This window comes from Stegodyphus dumicola, chromosome 5 (genome assembly GCF_044657685.1).
Source record: "Stegodyphus dumicola isolate Sdum_Otavi_A_Nest chromosome 5, ASM4465768v1".
Taxonomy (NCBI): domain Eukaryota; kingdom Metazoa; phylum Arthropoda; class Arachnida; order Araneae; family Eresidae; genus Stegodyphus; species Stegodyphus dumicola.
The window spans coordinates 51,495,936-51,513,188 of record NC_140772.1 but is presented as its reverse complement, the minus strand read 5'-3'; the positions used below and the strand labels follow the sequence as shown (position 1 = coordinate 51,513,188).

Here is a 17,253-nt window from a genome sequence, read left to right as displayed (position 1 = left end):
TAAGCCATAGTCTTTTAGCCACTCCATAACGTAAAATATTGTTTGAAAGACAGTCCATAAGAAGCTGTGCTGAGAGCCGGCTTCTAGCATTCTGGAAAAAGAGCAGGCATTATCATGCATGCATGTCGCATGTCGCATGAGCAGCATGTCGTGAATCTCATTAAAGCCAAAAGCAATTATTTAAGAATTAGCAATTCTTAAAGGGAAAATTGAATATTCGGAAGAAATTACCGAAACAATCGATTATGAATAAGAAAATAAGTTTTAGAAACTATTTGTGAATAATATTTTCACAGATAATTGCACAGGAAAACAAGTAAAGTTATTCTTTTTGCATCGGAGAATTTTTTGACAATGCATTGCGCTTAGAGGGAGGTAGTTTCTTACACACATAGTAGACAAGTTTTGTCTCCCAAAATGGGTACACTTACTGTTTCTGCAAATGGCTGCTTTTAAATAAAAACCCTTTATGATGTTATTGTTTTAGATTAAAAATTAAAATACAAGTTCAATTTTTCAATTTTAATGTTGACCAGATTTCTTTCATATGTTTAATTAAAGCTGACGAAATCCTTACCATTTGTTGGTTCATAAATGTTAATCGTTAACCGTCTGCTGTTGTTCGAAAGTTTAAATTAACTTTATATAATAAGAAGAGCATTTCTCAAACTTTTTCCATGTAGGGAACACTTTTATAAATTAGAATGTTCTGCAGATCACCTTACTTGGTTCTTTTCGAAAAAATGTTTTAGCGTATGTTACTATCAGTATACTTGTATTTTTAAAATGTAATTAATTAAAATTCTTTTAACAATTCATTTCATATTACACTGATATCTACTTTCGAATTTTCCCCCAGGAAATTTCATTTCGTGATTACTCAAAGTCAACTGCCCGCAGAGATTTATTTAATAATTAGCTTATTATAGCCCATAAGGACAAATAACCATATTCGTAACGTACCAGCATTACATCGATATTAATTAAGTTTTTAATAGAGGAAAAGCTATATTTGTTTTTAACCATTAAAGACCACTACAATTAAGATAAACTTATAAGGTATTTCGCCCGCCTTCTTAGCATACCTTCGTAGTGTAATGGTCAGTACTCTGGGCGCGTATTCCAGAGGTCCGTGGTTCGATTCCTGGCGAAGGCGTTGCTCATTTTTCATTACACCTGCTTTAAAAATAACCTAATGACTCCACAAGTAGCTCCCGAACTAAAAGGCTGGTTGATGATGATTCTCCACACCCAGGATTTGGCAATTGGGTGCCCTAAATCCCGCTTTCTTAGCATGACTTCGTAGTGTAGTGGTCAGCACGTTGGACGCGTATTCCAGAGGTTAGTGGTTCGATTCCCGGCGAAGGCGTTGCTCATTTTTTACTTCTCCTGCTTCCAAAAATTATCTAATGTCTCTACAACCTTATTAACTAAAATTTAAATAATATTGGTCTCACATTAATAATACGAATGAGCCTGCCGCTTTTGCTCAGCTGTTCCTTGTTTGGTATATTCTGATATGCTTAAATCAGACATTAATTTGATATGCCTAAATCGGACATATAATTAAGTCGAGTTCAATCCCTTGTTTTTATTTAAGTTACTGAAGAAAGCCCTTTCTAACTATGTAGAGATAAATTTAATTATAATTTTTAAGCTACCATTGTGCAATTCATTGTATTCCGTTTCACTGGTAATGAGGTTAAAAAATTTACTATACCTAACGTAATAAGTCATTGCATTATTCTTTTCTAATAACGCTAAAATTTTTATGATAAAAGGTTATCTGTTTTACACAACTCCTTTAATTACACACGGCCATTGACAAAGTCAAAGGATTACCATGCAGACAAGGATTTAATTTATTTAGGTTTGAGAAAACAACTGGCAAAAAAGGCCAGTGCACTTAGTCACATGTCATCAGCAAAAAAATGATGTAAAATTTTCTTTATTATTAACAGGACAATTTTGCAAACATAAGCGGATCACAAAGGAAGGCTTCGAGAACCACTTGTAGTCCGCAGAGCACAGTCTCAGACACGATGAGTTAGAAACTTTTCATGTGTGTCATTCGTAAGAGAATCATATTCTAATTCTTAATGGCTTTAAACGGATGTAATTATGCACAAGCTAACAGCTCACCAGTTTCTGTGTTGTAAAGTTGCTCCCATCACTTTGAAATAAAGTAAAGTTTTAATGAGTACTTCTTCGGTTATTTTGTAAATTATTTCTTTTTGTGTTGACAATAACTTATTTGTTAGTCTGTGTAAGTAATCGAACTTAATCTTTAAGATTTTAAGTTAAGAATTATAACCGTAAAATTGTGTTTGTGTTATACTTTGTATTATTAGTGCGTATATACAGGGAAAATTTATTTATATATGTCATAAAATAGCGTAAACATTCTTCAAATAGGCCATAAGACCATCCAAGGAGTTGAAAACAAAAACCGGTCACTTTATGATCTCGATCATAAAACGCGCAACACTTTCGCTCTGGGTTTCTAAACTGTTTCCTTGTTAACAATATTATTTATAAAATATGTTTTTAACTCCGAAGGGTCAAAGATTCAAACAGTTCATTGACTTGAGAATTTGTAACGGGTCATTTTCAGAAATGAGAGCCAAGCAACCCTTTCGCACGCCGTACGGTCTACGTCGGTGTTAAGGTCAAAGAAAGATACTGAGGATGTAGTAATAAAAATCTATTGATAATAAAACGGGTCATAAGAGATAATGAATAAATAATTCATCTCGATCTTTCATTCATGGAAAGGTTTGTGAACTGTGGTAATAAGATATCCGGGAGGAAAAAAAACCATTCACAAGCTTATGAAAATTTTTTATTAGTAAGTGTGTGTCTCTTCGGCTTATTCCCAAAGCTTTCAAAATTGTAAAATCTTATCCTTTTCCCTTTTTACTACTGTTTTCTTCGATATATAGCTCTACGTGAGATTTCTCTTTACATTAGGCTTTGATTTTTCTATAAAGGTGGTTGTTGCTACTTCCATCCTTTCAAAACGTTCTTCCTGCTGTAGAACAAGAACTCTATTAGATCGCAGTCCAAATCGTCAGAAGTTTATTCAGAATATACATTAGTCTAATGTAGCTTGTTTCCCTAAAGTAACTTGCATTTTAAAATCATTATTACTTTTTTATAAAACAAAATGTACAATACATAAAAAAATTAAATTTATTAGAGAAATAACTATAATTTTTCGCCTTCTGCAATACGTTTTATGGCACGTGTTTCTTATTAAAAATTTCCTCAAGCCTTTGGAATTTACTGCAAAATATTTTCGTAATTTATTCAAATATTCAATGTTTCTTTTTTAAAAAACTTTCACGTATCTATTAATTGGGGAAACTAACAAATTTCTGAATGGTCATTAGTTATTAAAATGTAATAAAACGCAAAAACAATCTTAAATTTCCTATTGGAAAAAAATCTGAAAACCAAGCGGATATATTGAGAAAAGAACAATGGAAGACAATAGGCTTAAAATTCATTATTCTTAGTATATTGTGTAATGAATGTACTTTACTTTAAAATGTTCTAGTGCTATATTATGCGAATTTTTGTAACTAAATTATAATTTTTAGAATTCTTATATATCCATCACAGATCTGTATTTGTTGAAAGAAACATTACTGAACTTTCAATGAAGTCTGTAATAAAAATAATAATGAAATGCAACAATAAATAAAAAAACTCTTACTTTTCTTAGTGCTACAAGAGCATTCATATAATGATAAATTAATTTAAACAAATTTGTGCCTTTGAAATCGTGTACATCTAGACGTTAGTAAGAAAATCAAATGATTTATTCAAGTAAAGATTTCCTAGTGTTGGCATCATCTTCCCTGAAAATAACAGAAATAAATTGTTCTGATTACTGCACTTAGAATTTCACTTCAATGTTTTTCAAATTTAAATTTTCTATTTTTAAGTAAAGGGAAATGTCATTTTGATCCACAAAATTTTCACAATTCATGAGCCATAACCAAGTTTATATCTGAGAGATCCTGTAACAGGGTATTTAACATCGGTACAGGCAGAGTAATAATTTATAATTTCACGTATTTCTTTAATATTTATAATCAATTATTTGCTAAAATATTCTCAAGCTATAATCTTAATACGTTTTTTTATTATATTACAGATATACTCGTAACCTCGTAGATGAAGGTAATGGGAAGTATAATCTGATGCTTCTGGCCTGGGCTGAAGGTCAAGGAAGCAGTATTCATGATCATGCCAATAGCCATTGTTTCATGAAGGTAAAGGAACCCTGTTTTAATTATTGTAACATATTTAACATATATAGTTAACCCTTATCGTATACAATTGACAACGTTTCTATAACGTTTATTTAGTATATAGAGTTCATGCCTGTAAAATGCTCATTTATTGATTGTCACGAATCTGGCCCTTGTTCTCAAATTTATCTGCCCACGAGACAAAGAGCTGCATTTGTCAGTGTCGAAGACATATTTATAAAAAAACATCCCGGAGGACAAATTCAAGGACCCTCTACTACCAACCTATAGGGGGGATAATTTTCTTCTCAACCAAATTTTAAAGGCTCAATACCTCCAAGACACAATGCATTTAGAAGCATCCACACTTTATCCGGGATTCGAGTTTGATTCCGAAATATAGGAGCCGACGCCAGTAACTACGTAACTCAGATTGGGGTTTTATATGTGCTTAATCCTTATACAACGTGTGTCTGAAATGCACTTCACATACAACCGAAAATTTCAGTTAATATATATACATGTTAAAAGTATTTTATAGATTTGTGAAAACTGAAAAACTTGCCGACAAAACACGAAATTTTTTATAAAAGTTTAAAAGATACGAAAAGTCCCCCCCAAGGGGCTGGACACTTTGTTACGTAAACATTCGTCTTAAATGGTCGGATTCATCGGTCGCTCGGCCCTCCCATCTCCGAAAATGTTGCTCACTGTAGGAGGTGACTGTATTGCACCCGCAAGAAAGGAGAAAGATCCATCCCAGTATTGATTGCGAACACTCCGAAGCATGTGTTCAAGAACTATTTCCCTACCTTCAACCTCTCGAGAGGAAACTAAGAAAAAGTAGCTTATCATCAATTCTAAAATGCAGATATTAATCTATTTTTTCATTTAGAACTTTAAATTATGCATAAAATGTATTATAATAGCTTCTGGAATTGGTGTTTGTGTTAGTATTACATACAACACTTTTAGTATTTTCTATGATATAGGATAATACTGTTTACTACAGCCAAACGGAGGATTCAACATGCAAGCAAAATTTAAATAGAAAAAAAATTGCTATAGTATTATATATGTATTTTATCTTCTTAATGATTATCTTATTAGTATTTTCTCTCCTCTACTTCCATTGTTTTAACAACATGATATCTAATAGTATACGTAATGTTGCAAGTATCTGCTACTGAACTATTTGTGTTATCTCTGCGAGACATTCGTCAACAATAGGCTTTAGTTTTAGATATAAAAGTTGGTAGTAGCACACGAGTTTTTGCATCACAGTGAATCGGGGATTCTAATTCAAAAATAAATTGTAATGAGGTTGGCGAGAGTTTTGAGAAATATATTTTGAAACATATTACATATGCTTCTCGTCACAATTAAAGAATAATACGAAAACGTTTGCTCACCGATTAAGGTTTTCACCTATTTCCAACGATATAATTATTTATGCTAATTATTTGCAACTGAGTGTAAAATTGGACTCCGGACCATAGCTTAGAGCATGAATTATACAAAATAGACGCTTGGTCACTTGCTGTGCAGTGGATGCATATTGGAATTCGGATAAGTAGTATTGTTAATGTTTTCATGAAAGCTATAGAGACATTTTTATGCATTGAAGCCATTTAGTTAATTGTCATTTCCTGCTTTCTAGTAAGTAGTAAATTTTAAATCTCCGTAGTAAACAAAATTTTTTTAGCCTATAGTGAATGCGTAGGAAGTATTCAGTGGATAGAAAATAGAAAGTATTGGCTGCCTATAATTGAAGATATTAACTAGCAAAGAAAATGCTTGACAATTTTAGCCGGACATAGCGAACACAGGAGGTAATAAGCGCACAAATCTAATGAAACTTTTATTTTAATACGTCTTTTACAAAAAATATTCAACGAAAACGTAAATTTGCATATCAAAAAAGTATTGGCAAAGTTCTAACTGCTATGCAAATTTTGTTGAGGTCACGTATTTAGACTGATAATAAACCCTGTTAGTATAAAGTCTGCAGTGCTACTTCAAAACTTTTAAAACCTTATTTTGGTAATACTGTGATAAAATGGCTTCAAAGTCGAAGGAATTGAATGTTGATATTAAAAGCATGATTATTAAACTCAGAAATTGGAGTTTAACTTATCGTGTCGTAGGAATACAACTGAACATAAGTTGATTTACTGTTAGAAGTGTTGTAAAAATGTTCAACGAGACGTGATAGACGGAAAATAACATTACAAGTGGACGGCCTCGAATATTTTCTGCAAGAGAAAACGGGCATTATCAAAAAGTTTAGGAAAAACCCCAGCTTGGTTAACTGGAGTGCACTTATTTAGTGCACTTCAGTTAACCAAAAGTGTTGCTAATACTTCGCATAAAACTTTCAGTGTACAGACTATACGGAATGTTATATCTGAAGGGAGTTATTATGGAAGGGCAGCTAGAAAACCTTTCATTTCAGAAATGAACAGGAGAAAGAGACTAAATTTTGCAAAATCTCATGTTGATTTATCAGACGAGTTTGGGAACAGAGTTATTTTCTCCGACGAATCGAAGTTTAGCATTTTCAGGAGTGGTGGACGACAATACGTGTGGAGAAACAACATTTAACACCGGCTGTGAAACATGGTGGAGATAGCGTTGTAGACTGGGCCTGTGTGGCAGCACACAAACGGAGTTGGTAACCTGTGCTTCATTGATGGTATTATGACAGCATATAGCGCTATAACTTGAATTCCAATGTACAAAAACTTGGCTTGGAAACATCATTCATGTTTCGACAGGACAATGAGCCTAAGGATACAGCGAATCTCACCCGAGAGTAATTACTCTATAACGTTCTTCGCCAGTTGAAAATACCACTTCTAATCCCCTGACATAAATCCAATTCAAGGTTTATGGCACAAATTGGACCTAGAAGTCAGGAAACATAAAATTTCGTGTAAAGATGAACTTAAGCGTATACTCCTGCAAGAGTGGCACAAAATTCCTAATTGTACAACCAAGACTTAATATTTTCTCTATGAGAAACAGATTACAAGCTGTTATAAATGCAAAAGGTATGAATGTAAAGTATTAAATTTTATTCCCACATTTTGCTGTAATATCATGCCAATTCTTTTTTGACATGCACATTTACGTTTTTGTTGTATTATTTTGTGTAAAAGGCATATTCAAACAAAAGTTTCATTAGGACTTGTGTGTTTATTACCTCCTGTGTTATGTCCACCTAAAATTGTCAAGCATTTCCTTTTTTATCTAATATGATCAATTATAGACAATAGCCAATACTTTTTTTACCCACTGTATGTCCCAGCCCCAGGGAAAGGTTAAAGTTAATATGGTTTTTGAGAATGACCAGTATTCATTAGTTATGACTTAGTACAGTTTTGGAACTTTTAACAAATGTACTCGTATAGCTCTTCTCAGTACGGCATAGCAGTAGCTACCACTTCAAACTACATAAAGCGTATAGTTTACTGACGAGTATAGATATAGCATGAAAATATGATTCTTAACGTGTGTTGATTTGGTCTGTAGGGAGGAAGAAATACGTCATTCTCTTTCCCTTATTCATAAAATGATTCCATTACTACTGAAAAGATATCACTGTTTAGGGTGGAATGATTAAAAACGGCTGCTCCGAGCTGCATAGGTTTAATAGAGGTTCTGCAGTTCAGTCACACATTTCTGGACGATGTCGGAAGCCCTTGAAATGATATTTAGCTGTGCTGTTGGCCCAAATGTTCTGCTAATGAATGACACTGCTCGTCCTCATCTAGCATCTTTGATATCATAATACTTGAAACAGAAGGTGCCACTCAAATGGATTGGCTAGCTTACTCATCAGTCTTGAACCGTTTGAGCAGGATTGGGAAACTATAGGTCGCTGAAGTACAACGCGCCATATGTTCTTCCGAATTCTACAAGATACGAAAAGTGTACTTTCGGAACAATAGCGTGCATTTCCACAAAACTTGATTAACAATTTGGCAAATTTTATGAAATCTTGATATAAGTAATGAAATTCTTTCAGAGATGATCACACACCATATTAAAGAAAGATTTATTGCAAAACGAGGAAGTAATTTTTCCATCATTTTTAAATTCCCATAAATTTGACATTATATTCAATATTTTGAGATTAATCATCTAGTAAAAAGGGTATATTATACTAAACAATGCTTTTGTACACATCTTTTTAATCATTTTTTAAATTTCTATCTGTTACAGTTTAATTTTAATAAGCAGCGTAAAATCATAAGTAAAAAATTATAATTTATTTCTTCTCAGTTATTTAAAAGTATTTTTGAATTTTCTGAAAACAAAATAAAGGGAAGAGCATGAAAAGTATAATGAGTTTATTTTATTTTTTAATTTGGAAGATCGCATTCCTATCTCCCTTTGTTTACAAAAATTAAAGAAATTGGAAAATATCATTGAATGTTTGTTGTTCATTCCAGGTGCTGGATGGCAGTCTTCATGAAATCCGTTTCGCTTGGCCTCCGGAAACAGAAGAAAGTGAAACTCGAGAAATGGAGCAGATAGGAGAGAACTATCTGAAAACGAATGACGTCGCTTACATCAATGGTATTTATTGGTTCTAAATAAAACTGTTTGAGTTAATATTCTGAGTGAAATAAACGACCGAACTGGAAGAATTATTAGTTCAAACGGGTTCTGTCCCTGAAGGTCTATTGTTTTCGGTCTGCGATTTTGCGTTGGTTCACTATAAATGTCCGTTTCACTTTTCAAACTATTGCCACCAAATGTTTAGAGTCCTGCATTATATTTGAAGAAATTAAGTAATGAAAAATCTGCATAAATGTATGTATATATCTCGAATTGTAATAAAACAACGGTACATAGAGCCATCGAATTTTGAATGACGTAATCCTACTGCGAATATGGTCATGTGGAAACCTAAATTTGAAATTTGGAATTTGTTTTATTATCGATTTCATATTTTGTAAAACTTTAACGAATTTTTGATTAACAAATTCAAGGATTTCAAAGCGAGTAATGGCAACGTTGCACAGATAAAACAATTTTATCTCCAACGCGCCAGACTCTGTATTGGAAATTCTAAAGATATACTCAATTTAAAACTATTTTGCGATATTGCTCTTGAACTGAATTGTATGGTGCGAAGAGCGTGATATTTAATAAATAAAGGTAACAGACGAAATGTTAAAGAAACGCCTCTTTGGACGTAATTTAAAATCTGAAACCTTTCAGTTTTTTTCTCTGTCTAAATTTGAAAAAATAAGTTCAATAAAAATTCAAAGACTTGCAGTTATCTATGTAATTCTTTCAGTCACTGACATTACGTATGTAATTATTTCAATAATAAGGATCAGAGAAAGAAACTTTTATTTAAATACCTTAATATTGCCACAGCCTTAGTTGCTTGCAACTGATGAATTAGCCGAGCACATAAATATCCGTAAGACCAAGATTTATTTTTTATTTTGAGTTTCCTTTCAAAAGAAGAAATATGTATGATAGCTTTCTTTATATTTTTTACCCCGCTATAAAGATTTCGGGTGGGTTAAAATGTGGTAATTTCGTATACCGCGGACTTCTGAATAGCAAAGGCAGTTATACTAACACATAAGTTAAGGAAAGAATAATTAAAATAGAACGTGCAATGTTTAAAGGGTTCGGCGGTCGCAGCGTTGGTATGAACTCGGATAAACGTTCTCAATTCGAAGCAAATTCATTATAGCAATTTATGTGCTTTGCACATGTTACGAAACCACATATAACTGGTCTGTTCAGTCTCTTAGAATTCAATTCAGGGCAAGCACCCAATATCTAGTGGTCTTAATCTTCTGTCTAATTAGCGACTAAAATCTAGACCAATGAGCAGATACTAACGAATTTAAACTGAAACAGAGGAATTCCACGCAATCACAAAAGTTGATTAAGAATATGGAGAAAATTTTCCCTTTTGATTAAATTTTGGTTTAACCTAACTGAAGTAAATTACTTTTCTGTACAACGATTGCTAACTTAGTAACGAGGGCCGTCAAATCTAATGTAAATCACTGTGTTTTAATGCCGGGAGTTTAAGTTCCATTTAAAGCGACTTAACACACATTCAGTCACTATTTATGCTCTTTTTTCCAAAGTATGTTCTATTTAACTGTTCTTTTACCTAACTTGGAGAAAAAAGTAAAAGTCAGAATAGGTACCATCATAAAAATTAAAGCATTAGAGAAATTATGTTAAACTCAAAACATTTCTTATATTTAGTCGATTCGGGATACAAAACTTTATGTGATTAAACAGAGGATGGAGAATAGTTTTGGAACTACTAACCTGCAAACTATAATGACTATTTAAAATCTTGAATGGAGTTTACTTGCTTCTGATCAGAAGCAGAATCCCACAAAAGATTTAATTGTAGTGATCAAGAAAGTTATTGCTCTTATAAATTAAACATAAAGTATGCTCATATTGACGATGAAATATGTAGACATCATTGCAATATTCAACAATGAGATTGCTAATTGAGTGTTCATGGTCTTTGTTTTAACAAGATGACAGAAGTGTGAAAAGAAATTTTTCAGAAAATAATCTTTTCATGGTAATCAATATGAAAACTTTTACATCCTCATTGTTCCTTTCCATTAAACTTACGCTTTCTTGTTTATACACCTGTGTACTGTTTTGACATAAATGCAAGTAACTGAATTGTTTATTTATTTCATAGCAACAGAATATTTGGTGACAAGCTGAGATCACTTCTAGAGCTTGCTCATAATCTATTCTTATGCAGTGAATTTTATTTCAGATACCATCGGTTTACACCGCATGGAAAACCCTAGTCATACTGCAACTGCGGCAAGTTTGCATTTGTATTGCCCACCATTTCAATCTGTTCTGCTCTTTGATCAACGTACGGGACATAAAACTCGTGGCAAGGTCACTTTCTGGAGCAAATACGGAAAGCGCACTCCATTTGTAAGTTTTATACCTATTATTATATTGAAACTTAATTTAATACAAAGTCGATATATTCCATAAATTGTTTTAATTCATAGAGCATTATTTAAAATAATGCTATCAATAAAGTTGCCTAATTTCATATGAATGAGATGTATATTACAGTCAAACTTGCTACACTACAATGTATCAAAATAACGCCAGTATTCAAGAACTAACTAAGCAAGCAGGTAGGTATTGTTACCTCTTCATCAGTATTTGAAGACTGCCTTACAATGAGTAATCATTAGCAAGTCAATAATCATATAAATTTATATATGACGGAACTTCAATTTACTTTGGACTTTTTATATATTAATTGGCGGAGGGTGTGACGTATATCAGAACTGCAGATATCGGCATTTGCTTGGGTGTCCAAATACTTAGGAGATAAGTGTATTACTGAATGTAAATTAGGACAATTATACAATGAAGACGTTCGAACTCGGAGAACAGGCTAGCTGCATGCGTGTTTTCGTGGTTTTCCCCATATGTAAAGTGTATACGAGCCAGTTTTCCTTAGAAATTCCTCCACGAAGGCATCGCTACCCTTAGGCAGATAGCTCTTGAGTTATTTGCCATGATTAAATATACCATACCTATACAATTAAGACGATGCTGCGTAATAAGATATGCAAATCCAGGTCGTTAAAATTTGAGTTTTAACCCTTAAGTACAGAGGTTCATTTTCTGTTACGTAAACACAGAGGAGGGGTCTCTCAAACCGCGCTCTATTTTATGCATTTTAAAAATATAAAATTTTAAAATAATGTACTATTGTTATTGTACACTTGTTATATTGAAGTAATTAGTTCTTTTTAAAACTCTAAAATTAATGCATTAAAAATTTAATTTTTAAATCATATACTAAAAAGTACGCAACATTTAATCAAATAAATAAAATAAACACTACTTACTTGCAAATGCGTATAAACTAAACTATTTAATAAATTTTCTATCTACAGAATCTGGATTTATATAAAATGATGCAAAAAAAGTATAATATATAAAGAATATTAAAAAAACTGCAGCATAATATTTTAAGCATTTTCAGCACAATATTTAACAAACTTCTCTTGGCACATTCATTACATATTGGATTCTTGCAGCTGAAACATAGATAGGTAGTTTTTCTCCTTAGTCTAGGGAGACAAAGAAAGCATATTTTACGCTTTCAAGGATATAGGTTACATCTGAGCTAGAATAGATTCCGCTGGAAACTCCTAGCACTCTGAATGCACATTTTTATTTCTCGTTTCGCAGTTGGGTTTTGAAGCCTCCGTTCCATATGTGGTTTCACTAATTCTTATGATAACTCCATCAAAGAATCAGTCTTTTCCCATTGATGTGTTACATGCCCATTAATTCCACTTACATCAAGTAACCTAAAGAATATGGCCATTGGCCATCGCCTTGTTCTTCGATTTGTAGAATGTTTAGAACATTTTTCATCCAATGCATCTACACCTCCTTTAGTCAAATTATAAAATGTTATTATTTCTCATCTTCCAGTTTCAAGATCTTCTGATTTCAAGTGATGCATTGAAGAAATGAGAATAACACTTTTTAATTTTTGAGGCACATATAAAACGAGAGTCATTCTATCAGTGAATGCACAAAGGAAAGATCCTTCACTTTTCGTTTTATATGGAAAAAATCGCTTCTTATTTCTCTCTTATTTTTTTTTCATAGTACCGACATACAAACGTCTAGAGTTAAGTTCTTTTACAAGTTCGACACTCAAGTAATGATAAAGTCATCCCCCCTCATATGAGAGAAAAGTAACGTGAACGCAGAGGTGAGGTCTATATGACCGCGGCCCAATTTAAAAAATTATTTAAAAAAACTAATGGATAGAATTTAATAAAAATTTAGAAATATTTATATTTTATGTCAACTTAAAAGTACTGAAAGGGAATAGAATAACTATACAGTAACTAAACAGTTTCGCAATTCTAAAATATTGGCGCGGTCATACAGACCCCCACCTCTGTGTTTAAGGGTTAAAAAAGATCCATTTCCATTTGTAATAAAATAAATTATCTGTGGCCAACTCTATAAAGACCAGTTAAAACAAATGTCACAAATATTGTAAAAAACAGTAAATAATATAATGGTTTTTATGTAGAATTGAATATTTGATTCTAGATGTAACGTTTTTAAATATAATAATAACAACATTGTTTGTTATTGCATCGGAAATCAAGTATTTGCATTCAGTCTGTTGATGCATTCATAATTTGAATGTGGGAGTACACGCACAAACGTATGAAACATAAAATATTAGCTGCTCGTTTAAATAAAAAGGCCTAAAAAAAAATCTGAAATGTTTCAGATTTTAAATTACGTCCAAAGGGGCGTTTTTTTAACGTTTTGAGTGTTACCTTTATTAAATATCATGTTCTTTGCACTTAAACCATAAAATTAAGTTCAAGAGCAATATCGCAAAATAATGTTAAATTAAGCATATCTTTAGAATTTCCGATATACACAGTCTCGCGAGCTGGAGATAAAAGTATTTTTTTTTCTATATAACGTTGCCATTTCTCGCTTTTAAAGCATTGAGTTTGTAAATCAAAAATTCGTTAAAGTTTTACAAAATATAAAATCTATAATAAAACAAATTCCAAATTTGGGATTTCAGATGCCCATATTCGCAGTAGGATTTCGTCATTCAAAATTCGATGGCTCTATGTACCATTGTTTTATCACAATGCGAGAAATAGACAATCATTTATGCAGATTTTTCATTATTTAATTTCTTCAAATATAATGCAGGACTCTAACATTTTGTGGCAACAGTTTGAAAAGTGAACCGACGTTTATGAGTCCGAGTAAAATCGCAAAACGAAAACAATAGTCCTTCAGGGACAAAGCCCCTTTGGACTAATAAAAGAGATTCTCCTGTTTATTTTATTTTATTTTATTTTATTTTTTACTTTTCTTCTCTTTTTTTCTTTTTAATCATGATATGATTTCATTGTTTTATTCCTGAGTGCTTTTGGTGCGCCAACTATAATGAATGACTTTTCTCTTTGAATAGAGGCTTTAAAATAATAAAATTTGCACATTGATCGCATATTGCTGTAGCTCTTTGAACTTTCTATGCCAGATTAATTTGAAAAATATTATGATAATGTGGCAGCAGAAAATGCGGGGAAACTACCACAGATTCAAAATTCAATGTTTTTCTGAAACCTATAATTTTGATGTAATCGCAGCTGCATATATTAGATTAGCTATGTATATAGCAGGGATATATATTATATATAGCATTGTTCTAACAGATATTTTCACACAAAATCGGACTTTTTCTGAAACGACATACCAATGTTTTTTCATAATGAGGTTCTACGCTTCAAGTTTATGTCAAAGTGCCAAGTTTTCTAAAACTCTCACGAATAGTTTTTAAAAAATGAGCTCTCAAATTTTTAGCTTCTCATTATTAATTAAATTTGCTATATATACTTATTAATATCTCTTTTTCATTAAACTTGCTTGATTCCTTCTTTCATAGTTCGGAATTCAGGTTCAGTCCAAATAAAATTTGCTAATATTTTCTGATTTATTTTAAAATTTGTATTCTTTAATAAATTCTGGCAATTTTTCGAACACATTTTTGAATTATAACCTATAAAATTTTTACCATCATCTTGAAGTAGGTGTATTTCTAGGTGTACCTGCAAAAAATTAGAGTTTGTTGTTCAAAACTTTGCAAAATATACATGAATTTATATATAGCCGTGTTTTGAAATTTGTATTTGTTATAAGCGATAACAGTGCCAAATGTGGTTTACGCACTATGTTAGCGTTATTTGAAAGAATGAACGATGTACCTTTTTTTCCGCTCGTGCATAACGAAAGAAAATAGGTTACCATTGGTTAAGAATTTTGCCAAGTGAATTATTCCTGGACTGATAGACGGAAAAACTGCATAGACTGAGAAGTGTGCACTGAAATAAAATTTTAAATTACTTGGTAAGTTCCCCATCAAATTTAATATTTAGGCATACTTTGAATCGTAGAATTGGAAAATGGAAAAAAATGGTTTTTAATTTCAGAAAAAAGACCGATTTTGTATCAGAATACCTATGTTAGAACAATACTATGTATAAATCTCACATATATCCTAAATCGTGCCTTTAAGACTTAAAAAACGTGAATTAAATTTCGTCAGTCAGCCCAGTAGAACGAGATATACAGAACTGTTCCTTTTTGTGTGTGTGTGTGTGTGTACATATGCCACAAAGCTAAACAGTCATATGCAAGCAGATATGGAACTTTTCATGCACAAATCGACCAAAAGATTTAAATTAAACAAGCTAGATTCAGCAAAAATTACGTGAATATCTTAATATTCTCTTACATGAGCATTTAAAAAGAAGTCTTTCACAGTTATTAAACGTTATCTAACTCTAACTATAGAGAATGAAAAATGAAATTCTCGGACATCAGATATCGAGCATCTCAAAGCTCTCTAAGTTGCCAGGTTCCATACTTCACACTTTGAAATCGATCATTAAGTTATTTCCGGCAACTCCTTGTGACAAGGAACCCCGCCCTTTTTAAACACATAGTGTCTGAAATAGCGGCCGAATGAAACTAAGTAATTGTTTCATGGTGCTGAAGATACGAAAAGCGGTGGAAAGTAAATTTATAACTTTCGAGCATCTATCAGAACCATTGTGAGAAGTTTACTCCACACGCTGATTAGTAGTCTAAAATAAAAAAAAATATATAATAGCATAAATGTTTCAAAGTAGATTATTAATGTGATAAATAATAAGTAAAAGAGAAAAATAAGGTACTGAGTGTTCTAGACAGGAAGCTAATTCTCTTAAATATTTTTTGTCTTACACATGTATTTATCATATGCATTTGCAAAGTTTCTTTAAAAAACGAGCTGAATTCTACGAAAATTATTTCAGTGTCGTATCAATATATATAAATCAAATATCAATCATATACATTTTCTTTGGAAACTTAAATGAGCAGGTACACAAGCTTTACATTACTTTCGTATTGTTATATTATTATTGCCTACATAATAATATCTGGAATTCTCCACAGAATGTTTACTTTTCTTTTTCTGCCATACATTTGTCCGCTACACATGTTCTGCAATATAATATTTTGTAACACGGGAAAAGCAGTCTCTTTGTCTCAAGGTCACATAGCGAATTCTTAAAATTCCTTCCTGTATGATATTCTGATAGGCGTTTGACACATGAATTATTGCAAATGGTACATTACAAAGCCATTGCATTATACAAATTCCATCTGAATAAATGATTTAGAGAATGTTCAAAGAAGTTTTGAAATATTTTGTTGGATCGAAAATGTAAATAAACTGATGAACTTCCTGTTTTTGTTGGCTTAAAACATATTATTCAATAATGTATTAATTCTTGAGTGTATTATATTGGGCTAAAAATAGACCAAATTGCGAGGATACTGTTAAAGACCTCATATAGACTACGCATATGAAGCTCTATTCTTTTCATTATCCTTCCTTTCTTTTGCTATTACATTTTAAATTATTAGCTTTTGGCTATTTTTTCACTCATTATTTCAAAATTTTCACCTACAGCTCAGTTCATATCCACTAGGTTTTCAGGCTCAATTCCAGTAAAAATTCTTCTCTTCCACCATTTACCTCTTATTTCTTACGAATAACACAATTATTGTTTCTTTTTCATATCGAATTATGTGTTCATAATAAAAATTAATATTTCTTTTTCTTAGAAGTTTCTAAATAGGAAGCCAGTCCTTACTTAGAATTCAAAGCATCGTTGTTTCAGTGGCACGTTGGTTTCTTGAAACATTGATAAAAGCAAAGAATTCTGTTCAAATTTGTCTGAACTGCTAAAACCTAATTTCTATAAAATTCACAACTTAAACTTTATAATTGTAATAAGGGAGCAGGTATTTAGAAACAGAATGATACGATTCGCTTTTAGGGCGTAATCGATATTTGGACCTGAATAAATGCAACTTCTTTTCTGTTTAC

At 32.0% G+C, this 17,253-nt stretch overlaps 1 protein-coding gene across 1 annotated transcript in view; it reads left to right on the top strand.

Annotated features, from left to right (window-relative positions):
• The window catches only part of LOC118195079 (cysteine dioxygenase type 1-like), a 48,297-nt gene that overhangs the window by 17,190 nt on the left and 13,854 nt on the right, over positions 1–17,253 (top strand). The window contains exons 2-4 of the mRNA XM_035366314.2: positions 4,163–4,280; positions 8,717–8,843; positions 11,053–11,222. Coding sequence (XP_035222205.1) covers positions 4,163–4,280; positions 8,717–8,843; positions 11,053–11,222 — 415 coding nt within the window. The remainder of the gene's footprint in view (positions 1–4,162; positions 4,281–8,716; positions 8,844–11,052; positions 11,223–17,253) is intronic.